Raw genomic sequence first — 22,441 nt, 5'->3', positions numbered from 1 at the left:
TTTTACCTACCTGCTTTATTTTGGTGTCTACATGTTTTTGTACATAACAAAAATTCAATAAAAACTTGAAAATAAATAAATAAAATGACAATATTTCAAAAAATAAAAATGGAAAAACGAAACTATAGAGGTGAGAGAGGATGGTCCCTGCAGCTGAGCAGCAATTCCCATCACCTCCCCAGTTCCAAAGTTGGAATGAAGGGTTCTCTGCCCATATAGAATTATGGAATCAGTTCTTAGCAGATATCTATGAATCAGAAATATTAAACCTGTAAGGTAAAAGTAAAGGGACCCCTGACCATTAAGTCCAGTCGTGACTGACTCTGGGGTTGCGGCACTCATCTTGCGTTATTGGCCGAGGGAGCCAGCGTACAGCTTCCAGGTCATGTGGCCAGCATGACAAAGCCGCTTCTGGCGAACCAGAGCAGCGCACGGAAATGCCGTTTACCTTCACGCTTGGAGCAGTACCTGTTTATCTACTTGCACTTTGACATGCTTTTGAACTGCTAGGTTGACAGGAGCTGGGACCGAGCAACGGGAGCTCACCCCATCGCGGGAATTCGAACTGCCGACCTTCTGATCGGCAAGCCCTAGGCTCAGTGGTTTAACCCACCCGTGCCACCTGTACACAGGGCCAAATGTATATATTTTCTACTATGTTAAGCAATTTTAATATTGACATTTCTCAACAAGGGTGGTAGGAAGGCTTGATACTTACCGTGCCACTTGCCCTTGTAAACAGTCCCAAAAGAGCCTGACCCTACTCTGGTAGAGAGCATAACTTCACTTGCTTCTATTTCCCAATAATAATTTGAATCTCTCTGTCCACGAGATCTCTGAAAAGCAAGTAAATATTTACAATACAGACAGCATGGCCTGGAAACCAAGTTTCACAGGTTCAGATTAAAGCTTGCCGCAAGTATGATTAATGATATTTGGAAATAATCTAGATCTGACTACGCAATACATACACAGTTATAATGTAGACTTAACAAAATGTCAACAGGAAATATGTTTAAGCAAATTAAGGACTGAATGGGCATCTGTAGATTTCTAAATCTGGAAAATAATCTATGCCGTAACATCACTCCCAATAACTTTTTTCTATTTTATGACGATTAGATTTCCCTCTTATACAAATGTGGTCATATTCTCATCTCCATGCTAACAGCCTGTTTCTAATACTTCCTGTGCCAGCAGACAAGAGCTTACCAGCTGTAACAACACGAAGTCAGAAATCGTCTTTTAGAGGACATCTGAAGGCAGCCCTGTTTAGGGAAGCTTTTAATCTTTAAGAAATTAGTGTATTTTAAAATTTCTGTTGTAAGCCGCCCAGAGTGGCTGGGGAAACCCAGCCAGATGGGCGGGGTATAAATAATAAATTATTATTATTATTATTATTATTATTATTATTATTATTATTATTATTATTGTAATTTTTTACTGGTTCAAGGGGCTGATGTAAAGATCTAGGTGCTGTATTATGATACTGAGCAGAGTAATATGGAAGCCGGTGCTATTGCAAATTGGAGACTAAGGATGGGGAACCCATGGTCCTCCATGTTGCTAGACTACAACTCCCATCAGCCTTAGCTGGAACAGCCAATGGTCACAGATGAAGGAAATTGTAGTCTAGCAACATCTGAGAAGGCCCACAGGTTAGGCCACCTCTGCCGTAGACTTGCATTGTGTTTGTAGAATCAGGGTGAAGGCATTAGTGAAGAATATTGACAAACACTTGGGCTTCTTTTAGAAGCTCACACACTATTCAGCTATGGCAGCAACATAAAAAGTATGACACAGAATACATGCAAATCCTAGCAACAAGCTTTAATAAATCCTACTGCAAGATTTAATAAATTTGAAAATCACATTGTATACTCTGAGTATCTTTCGGCTGCAAATACTCTGATACATACGATTTTTTTTTCTTGCGAATTACATCCTGCAGCTCTCTCTCTTGGGGCTGGAACTGGTGTTTTAGGCTGGGACCACCCTGTTGGACTTGTATTGTTGGGGCTTCCGGATATAGCTGAGGGTGATGCTTCACATGTTTGAAGAAAGATGAAAGAGACACTTACTAACATTAGACAACCCCCGTACCAGAAGCAAGAAAAACACGCAGGAACTGGTATGACACCATGTTGTGCAAAACCCTTAAGTGTGTTTAACTACATAAATGATGTTCTGTGCTCCAGCTGCATGCTTATTCTAACATGGAAGCACTTTTTATGTAGAAAAGTTCGTAATATGAATCATCATAATTCAGTGGTAAGGCACAAGCTTTCCCTGCAGAAGGTTCCAAGTTCAATCCCTGGCATCTCCAGGTAGGACTGGGAAAGACCTCTTGATGAAACTCTGGAAAGCTGCTGCCAGTCAGAGAAGACAACATTAAGCTAGATGGTCTGAATCAACATAAGGCAGTTTCCTAAGTGGCCCTCCCAGTATCCCACATATTATTAAGTAAACACTCACCAGATTCACTCTGACTACGTATTGCATCCTGAAACAAAAAGAACAGGTATCAACACTTCAGCATAATTGGTCTTGAAGACGGAATAGAGCAGAAAATTTCTCGCTAACGAGAAACTGACTCAGCAGCTTTAATTGTAGACACCAAACCACCACAACATTTGGAGATGCTGGCCATTTAAAATGCAAGGAAACTTAAGTACTACTAGCTTTTAAAATGAAGTTGTCGAATTAATTGTTGAAGTATTCACAGGAGCATTCAAGTTAACGTTTCATGAAAGGCCACCATTAACCAATCAAGTCAGTGGTGTAACATGTATTTTGCATAACCTATTACATATAGAGCAAGTCCAGTTCCATCTGGTCATATTTAAACATAGCGATGAATTGAATCTGTAAAAGTGGAAATCCACACGGCCCCCACTGTACCACTGCTGCAGCTGAGCTCATTTCTCCTTCTCTCACTTCATGCCACACATGCTACCCTGTGTAAACATGCACAGCTCTGATATAAGGCAATTTTAGAATGGTTCCCATTTGTCCAGCATTATCCAGTGCACAGTTTGTATAGTGGATAGAAAGACACAAAGCAAAATGCAAGGTCAAAAGAAAGGCCAGAAAATAGCCAGAATGCAGTTTTTCTGCCAAAGCTAAACTGGCCTCACCCTGTGAACTGTCCATAAGTCAAATTGAGCTACTCTGAGCTCTTTGAAGGAAAAGTAGTGTGTAAGCACGTTCAACGAAATAAAAATAATGAGGATTCAGACAGATTTCTAGTCAAGACAGAAAACACACTGGGCAAGATGAAACACTGAATAAGAACTGTAGAAGTATAGCTCAGTGAGAATTGCTCATCACCTTTCATTCGAAGGAGGTTCATTTGGAAATGGGCAATTGGGAACAGTTCCTGGAATCCCAAGAATTGTGTGTGCTCACGCAAGAGAAGTGGGGTGGTGCTTTCTGCTTGCATTTCCTTTTGCCACATAAAATCCTGCTCCAACGGGTCTCCTGACCTTCAGAAGCAGCTCTACAGAGACACAAGTGGCTTCAGCAGGAAGGGAGGAGGATGGGAAAATTCCCACACAGGGGTATTCGGCACATAGGCCTTTGGATCCCTGCCAGCTAAGCTAAAATATGGACTTTACAGGAACTTTCATGCACTTGCTGTGGCTTGGATGTGGCCACAGAGGCACAGGCTGTCCTCTGTTTTGTTTTTTTTTAAAAAAACATAATCCAAATCCTGAATTTCTAAGAAGAAGAAAATATTCACTGCATTTCAAGGCTGGGTGTTCCCTCCTCACCCAATTTCAAATTAAATAAAGTACTCATCTCCACCAGGCAAAGTATTTTTGAAGTACTGCTTCTGCACTTTCTCCTATAATCACAAGCTTTCATTTACTGAATGCTTGCTTTATATACAGCTAAACTATTCAGATGTCTGTGTAGCTTCTTGTTGAGAACACACTTTAATCCACCAACCCTAGAAAGCAGTTTACAGAATGACATTTCTGGTTTTTTTTATAATAAAAAATATTCAACCAGCATGCCCATTTACTATTTTAACATACAACCACATCCATGGGGGCAATGCTGAAATGAACAGGTTTACTCCAGAAGCTATGGATTTTGCTCTGTACCACTGAATGCTTCATCTGTGTAGTGCAATTTCTATTTTGTATTACGAACTCTGGGTTTTAGTGCTTGTACTAAACAAACATGCCACACTGGTCTTTCCAAATGCAACTGTTAAGCTACAGTTATGTTAACTCACACTAATTTGGCCAACTCTCTTAGCAATCCTGTTAACTGAAGAAAGCAAAGGCATCCAGATAATACCTACTCTTCCCCTTAAACAGAATCGTCTGCACCAGGACCTGGGAGAAGCATTCAGGCTGTTATTCTAATTCAAAGCAATGAGAAATAAGAAGAGAACAGAGGAAGTAGTAAAAAAATAGTTTTCAGCTGCTAAAAAGGAAAGTAGTAACAACAAGGAAAGAAGACAACTTGAAAGAAAAGAGAGTTAACACATTAGCTATGTGAATGTTATTTTATATAGGAACTGCAGATTAAAACTGATGCAAGAGTGCTCAATAACACTTAAGGTTAGGCAGGCAGACATTCCATCAACCATGAAATATGCTCCAGGGAAAGTTTTCTAAATCATCTCTCCGCATTTTCAAAACTTGATAGTATTCCAGTTCTGTCATAAGTAGACTCACAAGAAAAGAACAGTTCAAGAGGGGCAATGAGATTCTAATCTCTACAAGGCAGATGTGTAGAGAATCTGATTATGCCTGATACTGATCCAAGCAGAGCTAATCTAATCAAACAGATTTGCAATTCAACAAGATGCTGGATGCCATTCTATACAAAGGGTTTATTATTCTAGGATAAAATCCAAAGAGAGAACTCTAGGACTCAGGAGCCTGAGATGCAACAACCACCACCACCACCACCATGGTTTTCTTCTCTCCAACTCAAAACACAATTCCAGGGAAGATTTCCTAGCCTGGTTTGAGACACCAAAGGTATTGCCACTATCAAAAACCTAAACTATCCTAAACGGTAAGTATGTACATAAGAATCATTGGGAGCCCAAAATAAAGTTCATCCCACTCATCCTATCAGAACATCCAATAAATTAAAGTGGGAGAACAGAAAGCTAGGGGCTACAGATTTCATGATACTTACAGATGAGGCAATGAACACCAGAATTCTGCAGCTAGGTAACAAATTTTATACAAATAAAACTATATTTGCATATATAAATCAAATATACCCATCTTACTTTGCAGAATTTCTTCTACTAACAATGAGAAAGGTCAAAAGCTATCAGAAGCACTCAAATCCTTCCTTTGCTCATTAGAAATCTTGCTCAACCTCTCACCATTCCTAGTCACTCAGTCAGTATCTGCAGTTTTCAACTCAGCACTTTCTGAATTTCATGTCCTAAACCAGCCTTGCCCTCTAAATGGCCACAGTAGCTGGAGATTATGAGAGTTGTCAGGAGGACCATACACTGGTGAAGGCTACTCTGAACCACTTTCTGAGATATCACACAACTGTGCAATCATGGGATAACATCCCTGATGAAAAGAGTGTTGCCACATTACAAAACTTCAGCTGGAAAATGGAGTTTACTTTCTGGCACACCGAAAGTCAGCTGGACCAGTAAGGGAACTCCAATAATGTAGGGTGGTTCTCTAAAAAATTCCTGGAAAAGAACTTTACCATCAAAGCTTTAATGACTCTACCAAGTGATTTTATCTTCAAACTAGTGATAAGCTCCAGAGTTCAAAAACAGGGGTAGGGGTAGGGGAGGGTCAAGCAATGATGTTTCCCAGCTCAAGAACCCGCAGGCAAGTCCATTACAAGTTTGGGTCCAGTTCTTAAAGGGCTTAGCCTAACACCATCCCTTGTAACGATCTGCCACTTCCTTTTCTATTCTGATTTACCAGCATGCTGGGGCAGGAAAGTCTCACTTTAGTGCCCCATTAAAATTTTAGCACTGCCATGGAACCATCCCTGGCACAAGGATTCATGGAACTCACTAGGATGATGAAATAAATTTTGAGGAAGGAGGTAAGAGGAAGAGGAGGTGCCTCAGGCTTGTCACATTGGAAGTGTGATGGAGCCTTAAACTGAGGATAAAGCATAGCTTGATTTGGGGTCAGTGTGACTCTGACCCAAACTAAATTGTTTGGTATCATTCCAAACAGAATTTGAGTGAGTTTATCCATCACTACTTGCAGCACCTACTCTGTGCTACATGTTATCAAGAACATACTAGTCACGCTGTCACCTACTATTTTGCCATACTGTCTCTGTAGGAGGAGAAAAAAAGCAATAGAAAAAAAAATATAGAATTACTGCTTATAAGGGGGGAGCTACACACAATGGAATCCTCAAGATCTTGATATTAAAAGAAATCTGTTTAAGGAAATGTGAGTGGATCTTTTGTTCTATTCAGTGAGATACTGTAAACTGTTATATTTTGTAGCACAGAAACCCACTGTTTTAACTGGATTAACTTTCCACAGGCCATACTTCTATGGAAATATTAACTGATTAACATAGGTGATAGCAACAGAAATAATGGGATGTCACTAAGTTGGTCACATATTGGCTACAAGCATCCTGTTCTCTGATCCTTCAAATCATAGTAAAGAATTGGTAACAAACTATGGGGAGTTAGAACATCAGCTGAGAACTGCTGTTTGGCAAACAACTGTGTTCTATGAAAATAGGTACATAAGGGAATGAGGAAGAACATGCAAAACAGCCCATTCCCCATTCTCCAATGAATGTAACAAAGGAATGCGGCCATTATAACCTGCAGTAAGTATTAAACCAATATATAATTCAGAAACAACTGGCTAAATACCCAGAAATAGGAATACCTCAATTATTCGGTTATCCACGGGCATAGTTGTGCTGACCATGTGGACATTTGGTGTTGATGTAGATCTCTGTCTTTGAGAAAGGGAGCCCTCCGGTGATGGATTTGATGTGCTGAATGTGAAGGCATGAGGTGTAGAATATCTGTGCTGAGAACTAAAGGATGGAAACAAACATTTTTAATTTCTGCTACTAGAAAATGGTGATTCATTGTTGAGCATCAGAAAAGCTGTTCTCTAGTAGATATCACTGCTGTAGAGTCTACTTCTCTTGAAATAAAATTCATATATGATCAGATTAGTCTGGTTCAGATGTAACTATCTCAGTTGAACAAACCAGAGTTTAAATGGACTGGGAACCAGGCATGTATGTGCCCACACTCTTCCATCTCATCCCTCCAGTCATTTCCTCCCACTTCTGTGCCTGGCTTTGGTAAAGCCTTCCCGGGTTCTTAAAACAGGGGTCCCCAGACTATGGCCCGGGGCCCCCCAAGGCTGTTTTATGCGACCCCCAGGGACCCCCACCGCCCACTGCCGCCACCCGCTCTTACCGGTGCAGTGCGGCGTGGCTGCCGACTTCTGACCCAGAAAAGCAATGGAAATAGCTTGTGAACATGCGCAAGCATCATTTTCGGTGTACTTCCAGATCGGAGGAGGCTTTTGCACATGCGCACAAGCTATTTCTGGCACTTTCCAGGTCAGGAGTGTGCCAGAAATAGTGTTTGCGCATGCGCATGGGCACACACAGCCGCGTGCTCCCGTTAGTGCTCCCGGGCATCCGGCCCAAAGCCGGTTAAGTTTGGGGACCCCTGTCTTAAAACAATGGTTTCCCATGCATCCAAACTGAGAAACCGCTATCTCTAAACCAAGATATCAAACCAGATCAGTTCGTTAAGTTTTCTTCAATTTGCCATCATTAAGTGCCATTCCAAATTACTACTAAGAAGCAGTTGCAAAGTGAGGAGGATTCGCACAACCTTTCCCAAAATCTCTGCATAATGTTGTCCATCCCATAAGCAGGCACTTAGCTTGCCTTCAGATGTGAGGATGATTATAGGAAGGAATTAGCCATCATTGAATAAACCCGCTGGATGAATGCTTCCCAACTATTGATCTGGTTACAGGTAGGTAGCCGTGTTGGTCTGGATCGAAGTAAAATAAAAAAATTCCTTCAGTAGCACCTTAAAGACCAACTAAGTTTTTATTTTGGTATGAGCTTTCGTGTGCATGCACACTTCTTCAGATACAGTGAAATGGAAGTTTCCAGGCACTTATGTAGAGAAGGGGTGGGGAGGGGTGGGGATGGGGAGGGGAGATCACTCAGAAGGGTGGTGGAAATGGGTGATTGACTGACTGATAGCTGTTGATGACCGCAAACGACTGAAAATGGTTTTGCATGAAAAAGCAAGGGTTGAGATGGCTGAAGATCGCTTATCATGTATAATGAGATAAGAACCCGATATCTCTGTTCAAACCAGGTCCCTCCATGGTTTTGAGCTTGGTGATAAGTTGCAATTCAGCAACTTCTCTTTCCAGTCTATTTCTGAAATTCTTTTGTAGTAAGATAGCTACTTTGAGACATCCCAGGACATTCTATACAAGATCTCAAAGTAGCTGTCTTACTACAAAAGAATTTCAGAAATAGACTGGAAAGAGAAGTTGCTGAATTGCAACTTATCACCAAGCTCAAAACCATGGAGGGACCTGGTTTGAACAGAGATATCGGGTTCTTATCTCATTATACATGATAAGCGATCTTCAGCCATCTCAACCCTTGCTTTTTCATGCAAAACCATTTTCAGTCGTTTGCGGTCATCAACAGCTATCAGTCAGTCAATCACCCATTTCCACCACCCTTCTGAGTGATCTCCCCTCCCCATCCCCACCCCTCCCCACCCCTTCTCTACATAAGTGCCTGGAAACTTCCATTTCACTGTATCTGAAGAAGTGTGCATGCACACGAAAGCTCATACCAAAATAAAAACTTAGTTGGTCTTTAAGGTGCTACTGAAGGAATTTTTTTATTTTATTCCCAACTATTGAATTATTGTATTTTAATATTTTGCTGGCAGCTGCCCAGAATGGCTGGGGAAACCCAGCCAGATGGGCAGGGTATAAATAATAATAATAATAATGATGTACTATTATTATTATTATTATTATTATTATTATTATTATTATTATTATTATTATTATACTATGAAATGGTATTGACAAAATACTACCGGTAACAGGTCTGGTTGTTAAGTCCAAGCACTGAGGTTACCGCACCTTGTCCTCTGTTCACACTATCCAGCTCCCAGTCTGAATTCTGGGTTCAAGAAAACTTTGGTTTGGTTTGCCCTGACTCTCCAAACCCAGATTTAAGACCATTGCTTGAAATGGTCTTCCAGTTCTCCTTTCTAGGATAAGCATGAACCACAGTTTGCTAATCTGCTTGTTACAGCCAACTATGCCATGCAGAGACCAGGAAGTGAGGGAGAGGATCAGAGTACATGACACACAGGACGGCCAAACCATAAATGTATGTGGATTTCTAAGAAAATTAACTAAAATATTAATAAATTAATAGCATTTTAACTTTTAAAACACTAAATCCTGGTGCTTAGCATGCAATAAGGAGAGTTTTGTCCAAGATATTCATACCAAGCTGCTTTTACACATTGCTACCCAGGCTATTACAGCACTACTGTTATGAATTACAGTCGTACCTTGGATGTTGAACAGAATCCGTTCCGGAAGTCCATTCGACTTCCAAAACGTCCAAAAACCAAATCACAGCTTCTGATTGGCTGCAGGAAGCTCCTGCAGCCAATCAGAAGCCGTGGAAGCCCCATTGGACGTTCAGGTTCCAAAAGAACTTTCGCAAACCGGAAGATTCACTTTGCAGCGTTCGGGAGTCAAAACGTCCAAGTTCCAGGGCGTTCGGGATCCAAGGTACGACTGTATAGCAAAACACAACAAAAACCAAAGTTCAACTCACTTAACAGGTATCCGGGACACGGACTCCCGCATTCGCCGAGTCGTTAAGGGAGGTAGCGCAGGGATACCAGTATCACCAACATTTGGGTGTGGAAACAATCTGAAATCAAAAGCATGCAGCTGAGCAAAAAAGAAAAAAATAAGCAGATTTTTACTATATTCAATAGGCCTTTATGTTTGAACCAGTGCACTTATTCTAATTTTAAAATAGCTGCATTTTAATTTTATTTTTAAGTTAAAAATAACTCTTACAAGAGTTGCCGGATGTTGCTCCAGTCCACACACATGGTAGGAACTTTTGTGCTGCAGTGTTCATGGAATTTATAACCGCAGGTTTGACACCGGAATCCATTTAGTAAAAACTTCTGGCAGATGTCACAGTATGCAAGCTTTAGAAAGGTCTTCCGTGCCTGGAAAATAAATTTCGCATCTAAGTTTGTATGAGGTAGCCAAATTATTAAGCTTCTTACACATTTGTTTCAAATTGCTTGTTACCACATTATCATTAAATATTTCACATTTTACCATTGGAATTAACCTTAATGAATAAAGCTGCAGCTTTAAACATGCTTTGCTCAAAATATACTGTCTCACAAACAGCCAACATTAATATATTTTAGTTTTCAAAACACAGGTGATTTTCAGCAGAAACTTTTTTTTGGGAGGGGGGAATTCAGATTATTCATGTTTTCAGAAATTGCTTTATTTTCACTTGCAACCATATACATTAGACTAGAAAGAAACCAAAACCTGGTATTTGGGTAAGTTTAAATGAGCGGTTTTGTAGCCACAGTGTTATTTGACCAGAGAACTACATTTATAGTTCATGTCCATAGGAGCAGAAAGCGAAAACAAACTCCTAATCAAAACTCACCTTCTCCATGAAAACTGTTCCTTAACCTTAGTTCTCCCTCCCAATTTAGACAGTATAGGCAAGTGCATTCGCTCACAGTGTTACTCTTGCTCTCCTCCCCTCTCATGATATTCCATAGTGGACCAGGTCATATGTCATGGGCAAACCAAACTACATTTTGCTGTAAACAAGCAAATATGCTGGTGTATGCTGCTCAACTCTACTCACCCATCCTGCAGGAAACAGCCCCCGGCACTAGTTTAGTGTCACATATGAACCGGCACTTATGCTTTATTTATCCCTCTTGTGGTTTGTTTAGAGAGAGGCAAAACACACAGCACTAAAAAAGCGCTGCGCTTTGTTTCCTTCTGGCTTGGGGAAGGGAGGAGCAGGACAGCCATGCTTTGAACAGCATGCACCAGCATGTTTGCTCATTCACAGTACAGTCACAGTTAGGTTTACCATGATGTGTGAACCAGGCCAAGAAAGGAGATGCTTTTAGTCTTGACCTCCCAAGCATTTGGATTCCTGATCTCAGAAGAATACCTCAGTGTCTACTGCCACAGGAGCAACAAAAGAACAAAAAGCTAAAGGATGTTAACTGAGGCAGCCTTTGCCAACCCAGTGCCCTCTGCATGTTTTGGACTACCATTTCCATCATCTCCAACCAATAGCCATGCTGGCTAATGGGATTTTGTAAAAAATAAATAAATGGAGGGGACTAGGTTGAGGAAGTCAATGCCATAATGGTCTGGACTGCTTTTAAAAACGCCATTGATTTTCTGCCAAGATTGGAAAGGTAAGAACACTTCAATATATTGCAACACTTGCTTTGTGTGCTGTTTTGAGATCAAAGTATTATGAAGCCTTTTGAGCACTACTGTTGTATAATTTCTTATAAAGTCTTGTCAGCTGCACTCCCATGAGGTGTATCCAAATATTTTATACATACAAAAGAGATCAACATACAAAGTTGTGTGTCGTAAGCGGAACATGATCCAGGAAATCCACTTGCAATTCCTCTCCAATCAAGGATGCAGCATCTGTACCCCAATCCAGCCGTGCTTTTTTACTGAAAAGGTGGAGAGTGAATATGCTGAATGAATTCAATTTTCAAAGTATATGAGAACAAAAAAGCTAACAGTGTGAACATAAACTAGTTTAATAAGTAGCAACATTGAAAATAAAAGAAAGACGTAGATACCAAAATTTTAATGGCAGTCTTAATGATATGTAAGTTTTTATAATGGATTTGAGCCCTAAAGTTGTCTGAAATTAACAGATTCAAGTGCAAAAATAAAATCTCACAAATAATTGATCCAGGACTGTGGCTTAATACCAGCCATCAATAGTGTGAAGTCAATTAAGTTACCTTCACTCCCTCAACTTGTTAAATAATCATTTGGTATTTAAAAATAGTACACACCTGGCCCTATAAAAAGCAGAGGGTGTGTGTGTGTGTGTGTGTGTGTGCGCGCGCATTCATTTATTAATGAATGAATTATTTCCTTCAAAGTTCAGAATAAGCAAAACAAATTGATTTCACTTAGGACAATGCAACCACTTTAAATACTCTGCATTCCCGCTGACTTCAATAGAACAGTTAAGCTTATACTGAATTCTCTCCATTAGAATCTATGCAACACCAACTTTGGTTGGTGTGCCCTTTGTGATTTTGTACTGTTTGAATCACTGAACATTATAAACATGAAGCAAACAAAATACAGGGAACACTATGGGAAGGAACTGCTTGAATAGTTTCGTAAAACGTGCTATTTCAGTTCTTACCCTTTGTGTTCATTAAGTAATCTAAAAACAGCACAGCATTCCGGCTGCAGGCCTCTGACTTTGAGTGCTTTCATGAGACAATCATGAAGGGTCATTCCATTACGCACATTCACCTGTTAAAAAAGTAGTAGTTTTAATTCTGAAACATTTTCATTCTTCAGTCATGGAGTAAGAATTAAAGTGTTGTTATCAAACTCTGGATGACTACAATTACACAGTACTATCATAACTGAAAATTGCCATTATGGAGTTTTACACTTGTAATGCTGCTAATTCTGTGATCAAAATCTGAAGCTCCACCTATGGCATGATGGATAACAGCACGTCAGGTGCAAGTAAACGGCAGGAAGGTAAACAGCGTTTCCGTGCGCTGCTCTGTTTTGCCAGGAGCAGCTTAGTCATGGTGGCCACGAGACCCGGAAGCTGTCTGTGGACAAACACTGGCTCCCTCGGCCAGTAAAGCGAGATGAGCACTGCAACCCCAGAGTCGTCCACAACTGGACTTAACTGTCAGGGGTACCTTTACCTTTTTACCTTTTTAATTGAAAACTAATAAACATTATTTTAAAAAACTGAAGCGAAGGGAATCAAGTCTCCAATACTTATTCACTGAAGATTCAGCCTACATTTTCCTTGTTTGCCTGAGGCTGCTGTCTTAAACCTAACACCTGGAAGTAAACCCCACTGACATCCACAGGACTTCATTCAGAGATGTAAATAGGATTGCACTGTAGACATGAATGGCATTGCCTAAAACAATTAGTCAGGTTTTTTAGTGTCACAGCTGCACTGGCACTCGTCATGGTTAGTTACTGCTAACAAGTGTTCCCATCAGTTGAAACACTGAATAAGTGGGAACCATGGTAAGGCAACAAGGAAGAATGTTATGGGCGGGAATTGGGAGTGAATCTGCTCCTACTAGTTTAATCTTGATAAATAAATTAGCAGCAATGTATCTGCACTGTAAACACTCACCTGGTAGACATATCCAACGTCCAGGAGGAAAGTGAGCAGAATGACAAAGGCTGCATTCTCCTATTCTATATCTAGCAAAGAAATCAAGCAGACTGCCAAGAAGGGAGTTTCCCTCCTATGCACTCAACATAGAAATGCAGCAGGCTGCTGGGGGGGGGGGGGAGTTCGAGCTCTCCATCCATCCTCTGCTAGTAGGCCAGTAAATGTTTTGTAGACTAATAATTTTTGTGGGCTTATTTACAAGGCCGGTGAAAGCAGTACCTTTAAGCAAGGACAGAAAGTCATATGATAGCCTTATCGAAACGTCTGACGGAATCCAATCTAGGCCTGCTGCAATTAACCTGAGCTGATGTAACTTGTGCTGCTGACATTTAACAATCTGCATATTGATTTTATGATTTTAATACAATTCTGCAAGCCTTTAGGCTACACTTATGAATCACTTTAAAGTCAGAAGCAAAAAGAAAACCAAGATGCTTTTTTCTGGCTAACACTGCTTTAGTATCCAAAATAATCCATCAGCAGAGGGTCTATTCATAAAAGACAGGATCACATATTCATTGAAGTGATACAAATCTCATTGCTCTTCCCAAAATTATGCATGTGTACAAAACATCACTGTATCCATCCTGAAGCATCTACATTTAAAGATTATTAGCCCACTGGGGAACTGGAATGTTTATGCACTAGTGGGGGGAAACAGCCAATCTTTCATCTTGCACAAAACAAGAAACAGACTCACCACTGTGCGTTGCTTGTTAGGCAAGAAAACACGAATGGTATTGCTTGTCTTGGAAGAATCTGAAAGTTTCCCATCATCAGATGCTCTACGCTGATAGCTGTACTGCTGGACAATAGTAGGTGAAATACAGTTGGATCCATTGAAGACAGAATCCTTTAATCCAATTCCATCAGTTAGAGCCTTCCAAGCCCCATGAATGTGGTCCATTGAAGCAGTCGAAGCAGTAAAACCTTTTAAAAGAAGTACAAACACATTCTGAAAACAAGTCTCCTTAAGTGCAAAACCCAAAACAGTTAGATTGTTCAACTATAAATGAAACATTTGTGGTACTCGGGTATAGGCCAATGAATTATAATTTGTACAGTCAAGGGCAAGAAAACCTTGTCAACAGCTATGCTTATTTTTCTTTTGTTAGTGTTCATATGCACAGATATACACCTGATTTTCTGCAACCGCATGCTGTGTCCATCAGTAAGGAAAACTGTGCAATACATATGTGACACAGCACAGATTCTTAGACTCTGCACGTTAGAAGCCTTCACTCACTGAACAGCTAAAGGGATGCCAATCCCGAGACGATGTAACTTTCTCTAACCCTCCATAGAATCAAACAGGTGTTCAGATATGTATATGAGAGTTAAATACTGTATCAATTTAATGTTTTATTTTAATTAATGTAAACTACTTTTCTCCCAGAAGTCTGCATTTAGCAGTACCAAGAAACATTGATTCACAACTACATTGTGAGCAAATTTACATATTTGCTCAATTATAACTCAATTAATGTGCTACTTGCATAAAGGGGTGGTCATGCAAGGTGTAACAGGGCCACACTACTGGCCCACCCCAGAGGTCACATGGCTTTGCTCAGCCCCACCCCTGTTATCCTCACATTAGGTGTGGATGTCTGCAGGTGGAAAGCCTACATATACAGATGTACACACCTAATGAATAGACAACCGGGGAAGCCAAACAAATTCAGAAGAGGGGTGGCAGTCAACAATGTAGCTGTGCTTTCACTTTAGTGTGTAAGTACACCTTCATATACATAGAGTGTCTATGTACAATATGATTGCAAATTTAGTAGGCCATCAAATATTTTTTAGACTGTGGACCTACATGCTTACAAGGTTAATAAGCCCACTGAACATAACAGGAATTACTTCTGTGCAATCATGCATAAGATTGAGCTGCCAGTTGACTAATTATTTAATTATTTAAGTAAGCCTGCATATAAAAATTTCAGGATACTTGTCCTTTTCCCGATGCTGGTCTAATTCGATTTACAACTTAACAGAAGTTCCCATTTACTGTCGGAAAATTATTGTATATTTTCTTTTTCAGTCCCTATTACAGTAACATGCTAAAATCAAACCAGACTAAAAAGAAAAAGAGCCTTTATCCCTCAACTGCGTCAATCAAAAATGGGTCCTGACATTTAACTGGTTAAAGCTGAAGTAGATTACGGTAATCAACTGATTAAACATATTGAAGCTAGCAGATGTAACATTTAGATTTCCCTCCCACTATTTATAGGGTGATAAATAAATCATTTAATTGTATTACCACAACCTATAGGTTAAAATTGAGGCACCATTATTTCCCATGGTCACACAATGAATTACATGGTTGATCTGGGATTGGTCAAACATATTGTATTAGATTCCAACTGACTTATATTGGAAAGTTTGGAGGAAATTTTCCATTTCAAAACATTCCAAAATGCACATACCTGTCCAGAATTACATAAATAAAATAATGAGGGATCCCTATCATGAGCAGAGGCTCATGAAGAATGCAGAAGAAGAATGCAGGCAAAGGGATACAGTTGGAAGGAAAAGAGGCAGTGATCTGTAGGAAATCTGAAGTGTAGTTCAGAGTTGTTGGTAAAGTTAGTATTTAGAACTCATTTTGTACATTTCAAGGATTCCAAATGCATCCAATACAATAAGCCATTAACTACCTGCATAAGAAATGTACAAAAAAAAGATAGAGACAAATAGCCGCCCAGAGTGGCTGGGGGAACCCGGCCAGATGGGCGGGGTATAAATAATAAATTATTATTATTATTATTATTAGTTGGTTCAGGCTAGGATAAATGTTTATCAGTTTCTTGAGAAGTGGTGTCTCTCTTTGGAGATTCATTTGGTAGATGCTTCCTTGTATTGTTTACTTCCTTAGAGAGACCAAGTTCCTGTGACAACAGAGCCAGCTAAGTGCAGTTTAAAAACTCCCTACAAACCAGAACTGAATCCAGGCACACAAGAAGAGGGCAAATTGGAGGGGAGGACATGCCTGGGCACAAACACCTTTCATGCACCAAGAAACCAGTCGATGGAGACAGTTTTCTTGTCCAATCAGGTACTTAATTAGGAAAGTACTTAATTAGGAAAGATTCAAGACGAAAGCAGCTATGCAAAATTTCCCATTGCCATGTTGCCACTTATGTTCCTTGCAATGCAAATCTCAGAAGTGTTTGCAGATCAAGGAACTTGTAAATTTAGATCAGGGTTTGGGAATTTGTGGCCCTCCAGATGCTGCTGAACTACACCTCCCATCATTCCTCACCACTGGGCATGCAGGCTGATGGAAGTTGAGTCCAACAGCATCTGGAGGGCCACAGGTTTCCCACTTCTAATCTAGATCCTGCACATACCTGCAAATTGTGTTTACTGGAATAGAAAACCAACTAGGTGTGTTTTTTGCCCTTGCCAGTGTCAACATTTCTACAGGTCAAAATAGTGGACAACAAACAGTAGTGCTTTGAACTGCCGGCTCTGACCACTTTCCTTATCAGGGTCAGCAACAGAGGTAGAACATTATCAATGTTCAAATGTCAACTTATTACTACAGTGTGTGAAGGTATCAACTCTATTTGTCTCCTGCTCCTTGCTTGTTTGGTAGATTCACATTCCATCTTTCTTTTAAGGCACTCACAGTGGCATACATGGTTCTCCCCTAATTTTATAGTTCTCAACAACTCTCTGAAGAAAGGTAGGCTTGGTTTCAATGACCATCATCTCAAGGCCATCATCCAATGAAAGGGGATTTAAACCCACATCTCTCTGGCCCTAGTCTTGAAACTCTAAGCACTAAATCATATTGTACCATTAATATTACAAACATAATTCCAGGGCTCCCGTCATATATGGGAATATTTCAATTCAATCTCAAAAGCCTAGCAGGTGGAGGGAGGAACTATTTAGCTTCATGGTTGTGCTGGCTCATTCAAATGTATGAATCTGCAGTTCAAATCCTGATTGATATAAAACCACTGGTCTGGGATTCAGAGTTGCCTTTCCTTCATGAAAGGGCCTTTGATGCAGCAGAGGTTCCCGTGGACAGGAGGAGGAGGTGGCAATTTTCACCAATACCCTTCCCACATACAACTCTCCCATACTAATCCAGAGGGTTCCCCAACCAGCCAGAACAAATTGGGGGGGGGGGTGGATCCATGCAAGACAAATCAGCAAAAAAGTATCACTTTTCTTTTACGATCTCTGGATTGAATCCACTGTGTGGCTTTTGGAGAAGTAACTCATAGTCTAACCGTCCTCAGTGGGCTGTTGGGAGGTTAAAACGGTATTCTGAGTCCCTAAGCGGGAGCATAGGACCCAAATGTAACAAAACACAGCTGAACAGGGATTTCACCTCCCTACTTGAAACATCACATACTCTGGATTAATTTAGCGATTACTCATCCATGACACCAGTTTAAATGGAGTCTGATATGCTATTTTTTAATACAACAGAATAATCAAGCAAACAGTTGGAATAACTTAAAGTAATGACAAGACAAAGAGTTAGCTGTAGTACTTTGTGAATCCTAAAATATGATTTTTGTTGCAATTGTGATGTTTAGCTTATTTTTAGTAGTTTGGTTAACAAGTGTTTCGTAGATGGTAATTGTTTTGATTATTTGTAATTGTTTTACTGGTTTGTTACTTATTCTGTATGATTTCTGCTGTATTTATGGTGCTTTATTATGTTACTGTTATTTATTGTTTGTAAGCCGCTTTGGAATTAATTTGAATGAAAAGTGGCAGAGAAATATAATCAAATATAATCAATCAATCAATCAAAGGTCTCAGACATAGTGATAGGAAAGCATTGACTGCTGGGCCAATTTCAATCTATTACAGACCGCAATCCACTGACGGAGGTTCTTTTCTTCATTGCCCACCTAAGTTCTACTCAAGAGTAAACCCATTGAAATTTTGCCAACTGGACTAACAAGCACCAAAGACACTGTATTTTCAAGTGGTGGTCCCTAATCTATGAAACTCCCACACAAGGGATGTGAATTGGCACCATCCGTTCTAGCCTTCAAAAAGGTTTTGAAGGCCTCTCTCTTAAATGGCCTTCAACCAAGATTATTTTATTTAGCTGGTGCTGGCTTTTAGACTATTGCTTGTTTTATTTATGGGTTTTGATTTTACATCATGTAACCAGTTTCATACTGTGTTATATTGTAATTGTAATTTTCTTGTGTTTTTTATTCCGTAAGCCACCTTCAGTGGACTCTGTCCTGAAATGCAGCCAATATATATATATATATTCAAAATAAATAAAGCAGACAGCAAGAACAGAAGGTCAAAAGAAGAGGGACAGCTACTTTCTCATTCATTCATGTAATCTTGACTCTTTTCCCCACAGTACTGCAGAGGGAGGAAGTAGATTAGCACAGAGAGTTATTGCTAGACAACTGGCATCTATAATTCCTTTCCCCATGCCATTTCTCAACCCTCCATGTCAGAAACTGTACCAAGGAAAGAAAAGTAAGATTAATCCATGCCAAGGGAGAGCAGAAGTTGCAGCAGCTACTGTGTGAGGAGGATGCTTGAGAACAAACTCACATTGAGAGTATGACACTTGGTTCTCCATCAACCCTACCCCTTTTCCCTGAGAAGCCAACCTACCAAGCTAGTTGTAGAGCAGGACTCCAATGTACTAAGAATGCAGAGTCTACTCCTTTCACTTATGAGTTTTCACCTCAAGCAGGCTCCTGTCAGTATGCACTTGGGAGACTGGTAATTTTTTTCAATTCTGCATTTAAAAAGGTTAGATAACGTCAATGTTGAGTCTTGTCAAACACACATGAGTTAACTGAGCACAATGAACGGAGCCAGGCAACAGTCCCCATAAGAAGTCATGCAAGTTCTGAAAAAAAAGTCATTGTAGCCAGTATAGAGGCAGTTCTTTGATCATTGCAATCTACAAGACTATGGCATCTCCAAGCATCAAGGCTACAAGCATCAAAGCTGCAATTTTCCTAAGACAAAAGCACATCTTAAAATGTTCAATCCTGGCACATTGTCTTGTTTAAAAACTTCCTGTAGACTACTAGTTTGGTTGCATTATGCAAAAGAAACTATTTCTCTTTTACAGTTCTTTGTGTACACCAGAATTTCCTTGCCACCTTTTCCTTTGCTACATTATTTCTTATTGTCATTTTTGTATGGTGATATGCCATATATAGGATATATTCCCTTTGAACTGCTACTGATATTACAGTGGTACCTCGGTTTATGAACACAATTGGTTCCGGAAGTCTGTTCATAAACTGAAGCGTTCATAAACTGAAGCGAACTTTCCCATTGAAAGTAATGGAAAGTGGATTAATCTGTTGCAGACGGTCCGTGGAGTACTTAAACTGAAGCGTTCATAAACTGAAGCGAACTTTCCCATTGAAAGTAATGGAAAGTGGATTAATCTGTTCCAGACAGGTCCGCGGAGAACTCAACCTGAAGTGTACTTAACCCGAAGCATGGGTGTAATTGGTTCCGGAAGTCTGTTCATAAACTGAAGCGTTCATAAACTGAAGCGAAGTTTCCCATTGAAAGTAATGGAAAGTGAATTAATCTGTTCCAGATGGGTCTGCAGCGTTCGTAAACCGAAAATTCGTAAGCCGAGGTGTTCGTAAACCGAGGGTCCACTGTACTAGCACTTCCAAGCAACCATGGGCAGGACTGGGATAAAATTTTAGCTAGTATAAGAATTGTTCCATGAGGGTAGCTACTGAGCAGAGTAAGAAACGTTTTATTGAGGAAGAATTATCCAGATTATTTATTACTACATCACAAATAAATTCACTCATTAGCTAAATGTAAAATAAGCTAAATTCTGCAATATTTTATAGGCAGAAATTCAAACTTGACCAATTTAAATTTAAAGTTTTTTTTATTTTGGTCATGTGTATTTTATGTTTTCTGTTTGAACCTTTAAAAATGCTTAAAAGTAAGAAGCAAAAATGACACAAGAGAACCTGACATGCATAAACAAAAAGACACCTTTGATTAGACAGGGGGGAAATCAAAGCACCCTGTCTTCCTCAGGTATATAAATATGTGATAATGACACATTCAAATATGAAAAATTTTCAGCCCTCCCTTTTTCTCATGTACCAAAAGAAAACTCACAGCACTTGCTCAACTCCATAATATGCCAATTAAACACTCCGAATTAGGACAAATGGTTGAGGAGTGCCCCATGGGCTGGATGGCAGGAACAAGGATCAGTGTGCTAAACCCAACATTTTAAACCTAAACAAACTTGCAAACAGAGCCAAAGAATGAACTAGCATTTTGTTAAGCCTCAAAATCATGCACTTTACACATAAAATATACACCACACAAAATACACCTAACAGTAATCCGATGGCTCTTTTAGAACAGAAAAACCTCCAATACACATACAGTATGGAGAAATGCCAAAGCAGGAAAACTAACTGGAACAAGGACAAAGTTAAACACTCCTGCCACTTTTCTGCTCCTGATCATTCTTCGAAAAAGTAAAGCAATTTCCAGCAGGAGTTCTGTCATACTTGCATGTAGTTTGGGGAAGCATGCAGATCTTCACTGGTTTAACTCTAACTGCAACACCTACAAGCTAATTTAAAAGATTTGTGGCGAGGTTTATGTGTGTATGTCACTGAGGTGTCAGCTAGCAATTCTACAGTGGGGTCTACATTGTAAAATACAACAAATATATTTCCCTAAAAGCTGTACAGAACTCTTATAGCAATCTTAGTCTCAGCTTACAAACAAACTATAAACAGAACTATAAATAATGACTAGTGGGAAGAAGTACTGGTATACATTTTATCCTACACACTCACACACACCCTTAATAAAACCACACCACCATCTCTTGAGAGGTACAAGTAGCTAACAAACAAAATCACTAAAATGAACAGACTTAAATGTGGCAGGCAATCTAATGAAATCCAATGACACTACTACTACGACTACGACTACGACTACAATTTGCATACAGTGCATAGCTGTCAACCCTCCTGTTTTTGGCGGGAAACCCCCGGATTTAAATCAGTTTCCCCCCGCAACCCCGGATTGCTAAATACCCTGTAAATTTACTGGATTTCCAAGGAAGCAGCTTCTCTCCCTCCTCCCTGCGGGCCAGGGAGGCTCCACTCGCCCCCCCCCCCCGGAGGGAGCAGCCAGCTGCCGCCTGGTAAAATGCCTCGTTCGGTGGCTGGCTGCTCGCTTGCTTGCCGAATGCTGCTGAAAATCGCCTCTGCCCATGCCTGGGCATGCGCAGAACCGATTTCTGGTGCCGTGCGGCTCTGCCCGTGTCTGGGCACCAAAGGAAAATCGCTTCTAGAAGCGATTTTTGGTGGCCAGACATGCAGACACAGGCAGCCGGCACCGGAAGTCGCTTCTGTGCATGTCCAGACATGCACAGAAACGACTTCTGGTGCCACGCCGCTGGGTGAGTCTGCTGATCCCTTATTTTTCAATGCAGAAGTTGACAGCTATGATTCAGTGGTATCTTGGGTTACGAACTTAATTCATTCCAGAAGTCCATTCGTAACCCAAAGCGTTCTTAATGCGAAGCATGCATTCCCTACACAGGCTTCCTGCGGCCCCGGAAGCAAATTGCGTTCATATCCCAGGGTAAAGTTCGCAACCCGGGACACCTACTTCCAGGTTTGTGGAGTTTGTAAACCAAAGCGTTCGTATGCAGGACTGTTCGTAACCCAAGGTACCACTGTATCACCCTTCATCCATATATCTCAGGGCAGTTCACAATATATAATTACAACATAAAAAACACAAAAACATAATAGGATAGGGTTTTAAAATTTGAAAGGTTTACTGTTAAACAGTGGAGAGAGGCACACTTACACACACACACACAGTTAAAGAAGGTGTGGAAAACAGGACAGTATGCAACAAGGTAGTTACCCTGTTTCTCCTATTTTAAGATGTAGTC

At 40.3% G+C, this 22,441-nt stretch overlaps 1 protein-coding gene across 16 annotated transcripts in view; it reads right to left on the bottom strand.

Moving 5' to 3' along the window:
• The window catches only part of RAF1 (Raf-1 proto-oncogene, serine/threonine kinase), a 77,292-nt gene that overhangs the window by 9,960 nt on the left and 44,891 nt on the right, over positions 1-22,441 (bottom strand). For 7 of the 16 annotated variants that reach the window (XM_035106246.2, XM_035106253.2, XM_035106248.2 and 4 more), the window contains 10 exons: positions 14,210-14,439; positions 12,493-12,605; positions 11,674-11,776; positions 10,104-10,261; positions 9,853-9,951; positions 6,873-7,026; positions 4,313-4,372; positions 2,476-2,503; positions 1,920-2,044; positions 719-836 (listed from right to left, as the gene is read on the bottom strand). In XM_035106246.2, coding sequence (XP_034962137.1) covers positions 719-836; positions 1,920-2,044; positions 2,476-2,503; positions 4,313-4,372; positions 6,873-7,026; positions 9,853-9,951; positions 10,104-10,261; positions 11,674-11,776; positions 12,493-12,605; positions 14,210-14,416 — 1,165 coding nt within the window. In that variant the 5' untranslated portion in view covers positions 14,417-14,439. The other 9 variants (XM_035106241.2, XM_035106244.2, XM_035106240.2 and 6 more) reach the window with 5 other exon arrangements.

This window comes from Zootoca vivipara, chromosome 2 (assembly GCF_963506605.1).
Source record: "Zootoca vivipara chromosome 2, rZooViv1.1, whole genome shotgun sequence".
Taxonomy (NCBI): domain Eukaryota; kingdom Metazoa; phylum Chordata; class Lepidosauria; order Squamata; family Lacertidae; genus Zootoca; species Zootoca vivipara.
Note: the sequence above shows the minus strand (reverse complement) of the source record. Positions and strands in the feature narration are given on the sequence as shown.